The sequence below is a fragment of the Drosophila virilis genome, chromosome X, assembly GCF_030788295.1.
Source record: "Drosophila virilis strain 15010-1051.87 chromosome X, Dvir_AGI_RSII-ME, whole genome shotgun sequence".
Taxonomy (NCBI): domain Eukaryota; kingdom Metazoa; phylum Arthropoda; class Insecta; order Diptera; family Drosophilidae; genus Drosophila; species Drosophila virilis.
Window position 1 is genome coordinate 14272657 of NC_091543.1, and position 13991 is coordinate 14286647.

Genomic DNA, 13991 nt, shown 5'->3' on the forward strand with positions numbered 1-13991 from the left:
TGTTTATTTACATATATTTTGCATACGCCGGCAATTGTCTCATTAAACGAAATCAATAAAATGGATAATTATCGTTAGCTTTCACTCACCCCCTCCTCTTTGCCCTGGAGCAAGTGCACGGCACCGGAACGCTGAATGCCGGGCAGAAACCACATGGGATGCGTTAGCAGCAATCTTTCCATCAATCCCAAATCACAGGGCGGCGAATTGTCGCTGGAATCACGGGAGCTCTCCTCGCTGGATGTTTCGCCCTCGGCCAAAATGCCGCCCTCCGAGCTGGAGACTAGAGATGTGCGTGACTGTAAAGTATGGAAATGACAGTAAGTGCAAGTGTTATCAAAAGGGGATTTACCTTAACTAAAAGTGAAAACATGTTACATAATATGCATACTTATTTGACATCTGGGCACACTCAATGCTATATATTTTTGTTAATATGCAGCTGATATGCCTGAAGATATGGACCAAGGCATTCAAAAAACAGCTGCTGAGCTGTTTGCTGATATTTGGAAATAAAACAAAAAACACCATAGCTTTAGCCTGAAGCATGGCTGTCATACAAAACCAGGGTTGCAATTCGCTTACACTGGCAGCCACAAGTAGAACAGAGCTGTTAAGCAATGAGGGGGCTGCTTAACGGAGTGAAATATGAAATACAAGCTACAGTAATTAAGTACCTTAAGCTGTACTTCAGCCCTGGGCTGTCATACAACGCCAGGGCTGCAATGAACTCTAATCTACAGCGCTGTATACCTACACTTAAGATAACTTAACAGAGCAGTTCTTAGCTGATTTTAAAATAAATTACAAGATATATGAAACGCCTACCTGTGCCTATAGTCTAGGCTACCATACAAAACCAGGGCTAACATTGCTTTTCCGGCTTAAAATCTTAGTGGAGGGCACTTTTCAGCTAAAGCAGAGCTAACAAGAGGTTAGCCAACAGCATAGAGCGCAAAGCCAGGGCTGCAAGAGCTTTAGTCTTTATGTGAAAACTATCCACATGAAGCTAACAAGGGGCTAGACAACAGCATACTCGACCGCATTTAGCTGCGTTTTTGAGCACTACTCAAGCTGGCTGGCACGCCAAAACCAGGGCCAGGACATTCGCTTGTTCTGTGAACGCCTGACATACGCAGTCTGCTTGACATATAGCTGATGGCCATATTAAGAGCTCCACTCTTGTAAGAGTACACACACACACATACGCACACACGCACACACATGTACACCGGCGCTGTCAAATCTTGAGTGCAATCTCATGTCGTGCCATCAAAAATTGTTCGGGCACAACTTGGAAAGAGCCCGCGGCCGTCTGCCAAGGCAAGAGCACACCGCCAAACAACCAACGCAGTATCCTGCGGCATTCTTACACAATTCTCCCAAAATGAAACCGAAAAATTTCTATATCATTCGCGTAGGCGAATTTTAATTGAAAATTGCCGTGGGCGGTCTTTTGAAGTTGAGTTTTTATTCCGGGCAACGCTCATGTCGAGGCCTCTTACATTGCCATAGCACACTTTTGTGCGCCCCGGTCTGAAAATGCAGCCCCAGCAGGGGAGGGGAGCTGGGCTAGCTGGGGCTCAAAGTGTGCACCCCAATTTCACTCTCAGTGTGTGTGTGTGTGTGTGTTTCGAGCATTATAATGCCAGCGCTGTGAATGTTTGCCAACTGTAAGCGATGCCAAATTGATGCCAAGGCAACAGGGCAGCAGCTTATGCAAATGCAAATTTTGAGTACACAAAAACAAGTTCATGCCTAGAAAGCGTAGAGTCCATGTTTATCTTCGACCTGGCTTGGGCGCAAAGCAGCAGCTAACTCAATCAACTCGCTTTATAGCCTCACAATATGTGCGCGAGGATAATATAGATAATAGAAATATGGAAAATAAACTATATTTAAAGGATAAATAACTAAAACTTGGCTAGATCACATTTTGGCTGGCGATCAAATTTACGTTAAATATTTTACTTAATTGAAGCTTCACTAATTTCCATAATATAATATAACATTCATTTAAGCAAAAAAAATACTTGGAAATTTCCAGAAGACTTCGATTCAACTTGAGTTAAAATTGAATCTGAATGCAAGACAGTCTGAATGCAATTGAAGAGTATGATAGCAAGCAACTCTATGAGCTTTCGGGCAGGGTATCTACACGTACGGCTACTTCAGATGTCGCATTAAAAAAAAAGTCAAGTGGCCTTGCTCGAGCCAAGGTCTAGAGGTCTCAGCCCACGAATTCGTTACCGCTAACAACGTCACGGATAGGGTTGCCCTTTTTTATAAATACCTATACACATATATATATATATATATATATATCTAGATGTATATATATATTTGTTCCAACAGTTTGTGTTTGGGCCTTGTGAAATCTTGTAGCAGGGTCGCAAAAAGGTCGCGTCACTAATTGAGTTATTTCTGGCCGACTGTCAAATTAGGTTGGCCTGTCGCAAACACACACACCTAGAGCATGTGCTTGTGTGTGTGTGTGTGAGTGCATATATATATATATATGTATCTGGATAGATGCGTATCATTGGTATCTGTGTGCAAATAGAAATTTGATTTACGCGCTGGCAGCGAGTTTTAATTTTTGATGTCATTTATTAAACGGGGTTTTTTTTTGCTCTGTTTTTTTTTGCTCTGTTGACCTTTTCGTGGCATTAATCATACGCCGCGTTGCCAGGAGTCGGAAATGAGATGAGAGCGAAACGAAGCGTAACAAGAATCTCAAGACAACGAAACGCATTGAAATGGAAATGGAAAATGGAAAATGGCAATGGAAATGCTGCAAAATGTTGCCTGTTTATTTGCCAAGCATTTAAATGCGAGACAGACAACATTATGAAAAAGGGGGCTTGAAAAAAAATGGGGGGGAATAAAAGGGAAAATTGCGCAAATCCCTTGAAGAAATGTTGGGAAATATTTCAAAGAGCGCGCACAGCAGGACACAGCAGGACGTCCCGCCAAACGACGAGAATTTTGCAAAATTATGCTTAAATCAAAAATCACGACGAAAACCGACAAAAAAAATAAATAAAAAGGGAGCCTGCGCTGCGGTTGCGACGGGACAACCCTTATGGGGCTGCTCCCCCCGCCCCCCTACCAGCCCGCCAGGCGCAGCGCTTCAAGAATGGAGCTGCTCGTTGAGGTAAATGCTGCGCATATTTGATGCCCTGCATTAAGTCTTAAGTATTGCTTATTAAGGAGACGAGTCCTTTTTTGTGCATATATATATATATTTATATATATGCACGTCTCCTGGCTGGCCACAAAACTATTTGCTGGTAGGACTCCTCCTGCAGGCAGTCAGCAAATAATGCGTTAGTTATTAAGTTGGCCCAGGCTCTCATTTGTTTACAGCTTTGCCACACACACACACACACACACTGTAGCTGAGAGCGCCTGCTGCTGGCAGCAACCCCTGGAATCCAAAAAAAAAAAAAGAATGCTAAAAAAATAGCTCTCTAAGTAGCCCGACTGCATTTTCAAGTACCACTGGGGGTTGCTGCCTGGTCGCATGTGTGCCAGCAAAATGTGTTTGATTTTGGGCGAATAAGGGGGCGGTTGGTTGACTTGGTTGGGGGGCACGGCTTCGGCTGTCTACGCGTAATGTTAAGCAAACAGTCGCGACTTTAAATTTTGGGCGCTGCTTTTGGCGCTTCAAGCTCGTCTGCAACAGTGACTGCAACACAATGGCCAGCCAAGCGGCGCGGCCAGACAAACAGCTGGAGCTGGAGTTGGAGCTGGAGCTGGAGCTGGATCTGAAGCTGGAGCAGCTGTAGCTGTGCAGCAGTGTGTATTTCCAAAGCAGACATTTCAGGGTCAGAAAGCAGCAGACAGAGACGCAGACGTCGTCTTGTTGTTCTCGTTGTCCTCGTTGTTGTTGTTGCTGCTGGCAGACAACGAAAGTAAGTTGACTTCCGTTGCCGGCGGCTGAAAATGAAAATCGCCATTGAAACGCTGCTGCAGCTGGCTCACCCTCCCCACCCCCTTCATCCACTCCATCGTGCCTGCCTGCCACCAAAACAGAAGTCTCTTCTGGCTGGCGCACCTTTTGTTAAACATTGAGCAGCCTGCTAATATTTAGTTTTCCAATATTGGCAACAATTTCGACAAAACGAAATTCAATGCCAATATAAAAATTCCCAGCCAAACGACAAATAATAATATCTCAACACTCTAGCCAGACTAACTGCAATGCATTTACCTGTGCAGCGGACAGGGGGAGGGGGGTGTGTGTGTGTGTGGACATGCTCTAATAAATTGCGCAACAAAAATTTGCTGCACACAACATGGCGACCGCACAAAAGTATGCAATGAAATATTTGCAATGCGACAAATGTCGCAAAAGACAATAGAAATTGATAGCGTAGAGTGCAGAGATAGACGACAATGGAAGAGCAGCTGCTGCGTCTGATTAAACTCAATCTAGTTGCCATTTTCGCTTGCCAGCAAATAATTAATTTATATAAGTCAACGTAATTAAACCTTGGTCTCCAGTTTCGTCATGTCTGGGAGGCTAAGATGATGCAAGTCTATCTAATTAAACTCTGGTTTCCATTTCCGAGCAGCAGAAATGATTATCTGAATTCAATTCTGTTGGGCAAATCATAAAATTATATAAGCCAATGTAATTACATTTTGGTTTAGAGTTTCAGCAGGTCTTGGAGTAAGACAAACAATATTCCGTATTCCATTTACAATAGCAGATCACGAAGTTATATAAGTTGATGTTATTGAATTTTGGTTTAGTGTTTCAACAGGTCTTGGGGTAAAATAAATGATACACCAAATTGCATTCTCGATGGCAAATCACACAGCTATATAAGTCAATGTTTGGTTACGATTTGCAGCAAGTCCTGAAGTAAAAGAAATCATGTTCCGGTATCCATTTGCGACAGCAAATCATCAACTTATATAACTCAAGCCAATTTAATTTTCGTATCGAGATGCAGCAGTTCTTTGAGTAAAAGATACAAGATAATTAATATAATGAAAACTTGGTTTCGATTTACAGCAGGTCTTGAATTAGGAAAAATGACTTACATAATTTTATTTAAGTTTTGGTATTTTAAGCAGAAAAGGTTTTTCTATAAATTTCTTACAGCAGATACATTTGATATGTTTTACTATTAGGACTAGGCATATTTTTGTTATCAAACTATTTAAATAGCATATTATATGAGTTCAGTTCACATATGCAGCCCACTGTGCATGGTGTGCTTTGTGCAGACGCTTTGCTAATAGTTTGACAAAAGGTGAGCGAGATAAGCACAAAAGCAGCGCACGTGAGTGTGTATGTGCGAGTGTGTGTGTGCGAGTGTGTGTGTGCGTGTGTGTGCAGCCGCCAAATTGCACTCGAGACTGAATTATTGCCTGACGCAGCGCAGCGGCAACACACAACACACAACTAGCAACAACAACAGCAAATAGAACGTGCTGGGCGACACGGCAAGGGACATGACAGCAGCAGCAGCTGTAACAGAAGCTGCCGGCAGCCAAGGGGTAGGTTGGGGGGGAAGCAGCTGAAGTGAGTGCCGAAATAAAAGATAAATAGCAGCCACGTAAAATGTTGTTGAATGTTTTAAAAAACCATAAAAACCACAGAGAATTACATTTAATGGCAGCAACAGCGGCGGCCAAAAACCGCAATGGCAACAACTGCGCCAAAAGCAGCAGCAGCAACAATAATAACAGCAACAGCAGCAACAACAACATCAACATCAGCAGCAACATCAGCAGCATTTGAGCCTTGGGAACAGACAGTGCAACATTTGCTAGCTGGGTGACATATGTGCTTGTGCCTGTGCCCGTTGCCTTTGCCATTGGGTCCTGTCTGCGTGTTTAGTCTTGTCAACGGATCAAAGCAGGCAGAAGGACCGCCAATGTCCTGTTCCATGTCTGACAGTGGATTTGTCTGTGTATGTGTGTGTGTCAGAGAGCAGCCTAAATGCGATGCTGGCTCTGGCTAATTGAAGCGCGATGTTGACATGTTGTCGATTTGTTGGACAGCCGCACTATGAATGCATAATTAACGGCGTTTTAGTGAAGTCTGGCAACGCTGCGGTCTGCAGTTGGGCAACTGTTCAAAATGGGGGAAGCACATTAAAGAGCGTCTTTGTGAAGTTTGGCAATGCTGCTTCATAACATTTGTCAACAGCGAAAAATGTGCAAAAACATTTGATTTTTAGTTTAGTAAATAAAATTACGCTGCCGCTTGCACAAGACAGATAAAGATAAAATGTATTAATATGATTTTATAAAAAGACAAAATACTGAAGCGTACGTAGTTGGAACCGAATTTTAGGCATAACAAATAGCGTTGTGCTGAAGTTTGGCAACATTGCCACACGAAGTTAGGCAACAGTGTAGAGTTTATATGCACCTGTCGTTTTTTATATGTATTTAAAGAAGAGCAAATTGTGTGAAATATAATATGGAAACATAATAAAAAGAGATGTCAAATGAAACATGGCAACGTCGCTGCGTGAAATTTGGCAACAGCTGACTAGAGTAGAAGAATATGGAAATTTGGCAACAGCAGATGCTGGAAAACTTTAACAAGAGCGTCTACAATTGAAATAGGCATGTAAAAGCACAAAAACTATTCGTAATTCGGCAATAAGAAGATTTAGCCCTTAGCCAAAGTCAAATACAATCAACATTGAAGCCAAGTAATAAGCTGCACATAAAATCTATGGCCATAAAAGTGGCCAACGGCGAGACACAGACGACAAATGTTTTTGCAGCGACCGTCAAGTGTAAGGGTAGGTGCGAAAAGGACACAAGAAACCGGACATGGGCGACTCTCGACACAGGAAACTTGGCCGAGAGTGGCTGTCAAAAAGTCAGTGCCATTAGGCGCATCAGGCAGTCAAGGAATCAAGCAGTCGAGTAGTCTGCCACATGACACCCGGGCTGTGCGAGCCACCACAAGGCCACAGCACATCGCATCAAATGGAGTGACAAACTTCCAGCTGGCCAGACGCGTGCATCGAATTGGGAGTTGGGCCGGAGTTGTACCGAAAAACCAAATATGAAACGATTTGCTTTGCTTCCCTTTTCTTTTCTGTTTTTGTTTTTTTTTTTTTTTTTGGGTGGGCCGCACTTCATTAGAGGCTGCTTTAAAGCTGCGTCAAAGCTGGCTGCAGTCCTGCCTCTGCCTGTCTGCTGCTGGCTTTCATATCCTGCGGCTGGCATCAGTAAACATGTTGCCTGGACAACAGCAAAAAAAAAAGGTAAAAAAAAAAAACCAGCCAGAGAAAGGAATGCCAGGAGTCACAGTCAAAGCCAGGACAACGACTGACATGACAAGCTCAACATAAAGCTGACCAAATGGGGCGCCTTTTGTGGCAGGGGCGTGGCTGTAAGCCGCCTGACAAAGCGCCACTAATACCGCTGCAATTAGTACACGTGCACCTGGACATGGCCCGCAGCTGCAGATTAGACTCGAAACTTGTTTATGGACTTTGCCTGGAGGGGTTAGCTGGGTGGGCAGGTCGGGGGGCATGGGCAACATGCCAGCAGCAGGGTTGAAGCATAATGAAAGTAATAAAGTTGAGCAGCCCTCCCCAACAGCCTCCAAGTGCCACAGGCTGGCGATAAAAACTTTCCACAGGCAGACACAACGTGCAGCAGCAGCAGCAGCATCAGCAGCAGCATCAGCAGCAGCGGCAAGCGGCTCATGTGTTGCAAGTTGTTGTTGTTGTTGTTGTTGCACTGAAGCTGTCTGTGGTTATGGCAACGCGCAGCAGACAGTTTTATCGGCAACGCTTGTTGCTGTTGTCGTTGATGTTGTTGTTTTTATTGAATATTCATAAATGGCCGAAAAACGCAGAGCTAAAATTGTTGGCTGGCTGGCCGCTTGTGGCATGGTTAGAGCTGCCACAGCTGCTGTTGCTTCTCCTGTCTCCCGACTGGTCAACTGAAGCCCATTGAAATCAATATTTTATGCGGCAGTCGAGACAACGAAGATGTTTGTCCTTGGTCCTCTCTCTCTCTCTCCCTCTCTTTCTCTTTGTGTGTGTTGCCGTTTGCCAAATGCAACAGGAAATGCAACACAAATTAAAATGTGAACATGTGTCTGCCTTCGGTTTGTATTCAAAGCGGTCCAGACAGTCCACACGTTTGTGGTTGCCCAGCTCGACTACATGCATATATATATATATATGCAGTATATAGAAACTTAATAGCGTGTAAGTTCTCATTTGGTTTTTGACTTTGAACCTGGCCAACGGCACTCGAGCGAGCACAGAGATAAAATTGACAGAGCTAAATTACTTGCAATATGCACTAGAGGGCAAATATATTGCCTACTTTGTAGCGTTGGAAGTTTGGCATCGCAGCAAATGCAGTCTGAGAAGTTTGGCAACAAGGCCGCAACTTCTTCTAAGACATTTTTAATATAAGTTGCGTAATGTTTACTGTGCAGCGCCTGACATAGGTACTCTATAGGTACTGTATGAACTCTGACAATAGCGCTCAATAAGGAAAGTTCAAGTTTTGTATGTGTAGATCTCTTTTTAGTGGATGACAAATCTAATTTAATTGCAAATTTGTCTGAACGACGACCTTTTATTGCCTACTTTGCAGCGCTTGAAGTTTGGCAACGCAGCACTTAGTTTGCCAACGCAGCACTTAGTTTGCCAAATATTTGATGAGCTCTTATATTAAATATATATTGCTTAGTTTACAGTGCATGAAGTTTGGCAACGTTGCGCTTTAGGTACTGTATGAAGATTGCCAACAACACATCAAAGTACACATAAAATTAATCTATTAATTACATGATATTACGAATGCAAAGTAGAACAACAATGCTCATAATTGAAGAAGTTTGGCAATAACGCTTTGACTTCAATATGCTTGCAATTAAGCATGTTTGTTAACATTGGAAAGTGTTAGAAGTTTGGCAACTATGCAATCTGTAAAGCAGCGCCTAAGCCAGTAGATTAACCAGCTGTTTAAGTAGTTGCTTTCTGCAGTCTGGCAACCTTGCAACGTGCGAATAGTTGCAGAAGTTTGGCAACAACGCCCTCAGCTTCAATATGCTTGCAATCTAACGCATTATTAAGCAATAATAGACAGCATGCAGCTGCATGCTTAACGCATGAGCAAGCTCTGGATTGTGGAAGGTGAAACGCTTCGGTTCGGTCTGGTCTGGGCGTGGGCGGGGCTGGCATATCAAATTAACTAGTAAATTGACTTGTCAAAAAGAGTTTTGTGTGGAGCGTAGAGTGCTTCATTATTCATATTAGGCGGCGCCTTGGCTGTAATTTCCTGTCAGGCATTAGGAAAGAGGCGCCGCTTTTAATGATGACGCTGATGATGATGATGCTGTTGTTGATGGTAAAAGGATTCGCAGGATTATTAATGAAAAACAGCACACAGCACGCACGAATGCATGTAAATAATGAAGCCATAATGGGGTAAGGGTATTCGAGACGGAGCATCGGGTGTTGGGTCTCAAACATGTCAAAGGGAATCACGTGAGACCAGCGAACGTGTATTGTAATTTTTATTTCTCTCGAAATGGGCATCATTTGATGCACAGTTTATGGCAGGACCAACGGCAGGCAGCAGCAGCATTATGATTATTATGGCTGGCATGGCAACACGTAGCAAATTATGAATGAATGAGTGCCACATACAACAGGACAAAAGGACAAAAGGACGAATGGAGTGGCAACTGGCGCTGGCTGCCGCTGCTGATGGCCCATTGGCAGCTTGCGTAATTGCCACTTACTGTGGCACAGACTGACGGCCACCACAAAGGCTGCCAACTGGGCCGGGGAAAGCCCATATGAATAGTGCGACAAATACAAAACTCAGCTCATCAATATGCTCAACAGTTGCCCACACACAATTGCCCCACACTCTTGCCTCCCCTCTGTGGCACAATCGCCAAGTGATTTCCAATCATATAATACCAAAGCTGGGCACTGGCACCGTAAGGCTTAGCATGTTAGAAAAACAATTCTTTAGTTTCAACTATGCATAACAAATTATGTATAATTTGTAAAGTAATGTCGATTTGTATACCCTTCAATCGTAAAGCTTCGTGCTGGACTTGGGGCATCTCTTAGACGGACACAGTTCCGATTAGAGCATTCCTATTTGTAGCATATCCAGCTTTTGCGACCCCATAAATATATATTCTTGATCAGTATTAAGAGGCAAGCTGATATATATATATATATATATATTCCAACTAGTCTCTTGGCTTGCTCATCATCTATCTTCATCTAACTTTGGCCAGGTCTGTTGGATTTGCCATTTGCAAGATTGACTATGCTTCCCATATATAAGCAAAATCTCATCAATCAATAGCCCTCTAGGGAGAATCATTAAAAAAGGAAGTTGCTTATTTTTTGGGAACTCTTTAAGGTATCCAAATCGAACTAGATATTTACAGAAGATCTGAAGCTCCTCACAAGATCTGATTACTATATGATAAAGCTCTCAAGGAAGAATCGTTCAAACATAAGTTTTTGTAGTGAAAACTTATTTTGGTTTTCAAGATATCTTTGCTTTACTATGCTCCCAAACTTATCTGTGAGATCCTTTCATATTGGACTGTTTTATTTTACGGCAAGTATGGATATCAGGCTTTCAGCTCTTTTGGGCTATATGTCTGTACCAGTTGAAGGTGATAATTTGGCTCTCGACTCACCTGACTGAGCTCATCTCTCGAGCGGCGCGTGCATTTGGGCAGCAGAGCCTGTGTGTCGTCCTCGAAGGCGCCGCCATGTGCCAGATCGACAACATCTTCGGCGTCCGGTTCCAGGCTGCTGCTGCGTCGACAGTCGCCGTGTTTGGCATCCACTTGGCTGCTGGGCGTCATGCTGTTGTTGTTATTGTTGTTGTTGTTGTTTGGGCTAAGATTTGATTGGCCATTCAATTTGTTGTTGTTGTTGCTGTTGTTCGATTGCTGCTGAGATTTTTGTGACTGTTGCGCATTGTTGCCGCTGCCATTGTTGTTGTTCTTGTTGTTATTGTTGTTGTTGTTGCTCTTGACTGGGGCCTCCGTTTTCTCTGCTTGGGGCGTGGCAGCGCCAACTGCAGCGCCAGCGCCAGCAGCAGCAGGCGTCAGCTGTTCACTTGTTCTGCAATAAAAGAGATGAAAAAGTGGGTAAGGAAATTGGTAAGTGCCTTAAATATATTTTTTTTGGGCGCACACTTCATTTGGTCCTTGCAGCCGAGACGCGTCCCATGCCATTTGTCAACGCTTGCCGTCTCGAGGCTCAGCTGTCAAAAGGTTAATTTGCGACACATTTTTTTCGGTCCTCCTTCTATTTTTTTTTTTTTTTGCTCTCTTTATTTATTTACTTGCTGTGTGCCGCCAAAGTGTCTGGCAGGATGCGTGCCACAAACTGACGCCCAAAAAGCTGGCAATTTTACGCCATTTTAACAATATTTCTAGACACTGCCAAGGGCCGGCAAGGGGCGACAAAATGTTATTAATGAATTTGCCACAAGAATGCCGCAAAAGAAAGAACATAAAATGGAAAGAAAAAGAATAAAACGAATGGCAAGTGAAACTTTGGCCTGGCATGTGCTTCCGCTTCCGTTTGCGGAACGCCCCGCTTCAAGGACGCGCCCAATGACGCAGCCAAAGGGACGACTAGACGCAGGACGTCTTCGCCGGGTGGGCGTCACAGCTGGCAAGAAAATTGCCGAGCCATGCTCATGTGCCAACGCATTTTTGCGCCATATGACAAGTTGTCAAACATTCTGACATAATCATGTCAAATTAACACAAACAAGCACCAACACGAGCAACAACAACAACAGCACGCAACGGATAATAAAACACTTAGAGGAATTAGTCGGGTCGAAGTAAATGTATGCAGGCCCAAGGACACAACAGAAAAAGAAAAAAACAAAAAAAAAACATGTTAGCAGAGTATGCACGAAATTTAAATACTCTTATATATATACCCTAATATAAGATTATGCAAATAAATAGCGCATGGAGCCAGGCTTTGCGAAAGATCACCTGCATATAATATAGATTAATGTTACTTTTGATGCCATATATTTTTGAAATATTTTGAAATGAGCTTGAGTCGCATCTGATCACAAGCCAAGTTAGAAAAGCCCCTTCCACCAATTTTTCACACTTGCAAGTGGAAGCCTCTTTCAAAACTCCTTCATGGCGCATGCGCAAATCAAACAGTCAGTCAACCTTATATAAATATATACATTATATATTATATTAATATATAAATATATATATTATATTATTATATTATATATTAATATACTGATTCCGAATAGAAGGGAAGAATCTAAAATAGTGTGCATCAGAGTTAACTTAAGAAAGGCAAACGATATTTTATGCAGCAGCTCAGCATTTCAGCCACTCTTAATAAAGCCTAGACTCAGATATAAATATATCTAATTTTGAATTTTCCTAATAGCCTAAAGAAGGGTATAGAAAAAAGAAAAAAGAACAAAAAAGCCCATAAGATACAACATCAGAAACTGAAGCAGGCATAAATTGCGAGGCAGTTTTGAAAGCCTAATAAAATATGCGAGTAAACAATGGGGAAAAACGTGGCGCATTAGACTGCACGACTCGCAGATACCCTATACTTAGCCAGTATATATAATTGGGTAAGTTTTTGCTCAAATAAAATTGGATTCAAGTGAACAATTACAATGACAATGGAGATTCATGTGGTTGACAAACTAGAAAAGATCTGTGCCCAAAGAAGGGGGCTCGCACATAGACAAAAAGGCTGCATCGGAAAAGCCAAACAATAAACCAACATGTGATTACAGGGTATACAAAGTTGAAGAATCTTGCGTGGCAACTGTTTGCCAAGAGCGGAGAATACTTTATGGCGCCGCATGTAAATTGCCAACGCATGGCAATTAAGATAAAATGTGGCAAATGTGCGAGTGGTTGAAGGTGTGCGCGAATCGAGGCAACTTCCGTAGAGCTGGGACTAGGGCAATTGGGGCCAGTGCCTGGGTCAAGTTAGCCCAGCGACAAGCGAATAGAATGCAAGCAGATTATATGGCTGAGATAGATGGAGTACAAGTGCCTCGAGAGTCTAGACATTTGGGCACTGTGCAAATGATAAATGAGAGACGGAATACATATAAACACGAGATTCAATGTTAAATGCTGAGCAGGCTCTGTAAGCAGACGGACATTATATAACACATGCCTAAGGTATATACTATGATATACATATATATTCCTTATCAGACTTCAAATGCTAAATTTCTGGCTTCATGGTCACTTGAGCACTTCCGCATATAGCTGGGCACAGGGTAGCTGCTAGTCGAGCAATTTTCTCACTCTTTTCGGTTAATGCATAGTTATGGTACATGCACAAGTTAATGCGTGTTATGGCTTAAATGGCATCTCCGGGATTTGTCGAACAGAACTCGAAACTCTCACACTCATGCGGCATGCGGCATGCGGCATGCGGCCAAGCCAATCAGACTTGCTGCAAACAAAAAAAAAGTCATGTGGCAAAAAACTTTTTTCTATGCCATGAATATTTGCTGGCCAAAAAACAAAGAGAAAACCAAAATAGTGGAGTTTGGGCGCAAATCAAAGCCCAAAAGCACAGGAGCAAAAACAAATATGGAACAATATGTGCGGGGGCTGGGCAGATATCTGAGAGTTTTTAGAGAAGTTATGCGGGTCTGCCAGAGTAGCAACAACAAAGCCTCGATTGAGGGGGACATGGGGGGGGGGGGGGGGGGGGGGGTGGGTTGGATGGCGGGTTCTATGCAAATTAGTTGTGACAGCTTTCAAAAAGTTTAACATAGTTGTCAATGGCCAGGCTGGAACGCTGCAAAAAGGTGTAGCAGGGCCCATGGAACGTGGCAGCTCGAGTGCCGCACTAATCCATAGAGTACCCTTGCATTGACAGGACTCCTCCTGCAGATCCTGCCGCTCCTGCAGCGCTTGCTATCGAGCGAGCTTTGACAGAATGCGAGCACACAAATGTTCAAAGTTC

The 13991-nt window shown here is 43.1% G+C and overlaps 1 protein-coding gene across 7 annotated transcripts in view; it reads right to left on the bottom strand.

Annotated features, from left to right (window-relative positions):
- Positions 1–13991, bottom strand: part of spri (Src homology 2 domain-containing protein sprint) — a 115361-nt gene that overhangs the window by 22527 nt on the left and 78843 nt on the right. For all 7 annotated transcript variants that reach the window (XM_032440379.2, XM_032440376.2, XM_070211389.1 and 4 more), the window contains 2 exons: positions 10682–11114; positions 90–299 (listed from right to left, as the gene is read on the bottom strand). In XM_032440379.2, the coding sequence (XP_032296270.2) occupies positions 90–299; positions 10682–11114 (643 nt within the window). The remainder of the gene's footprint in view (positions 1–89; positions 300–10681; positions 11115–13991) is intronic.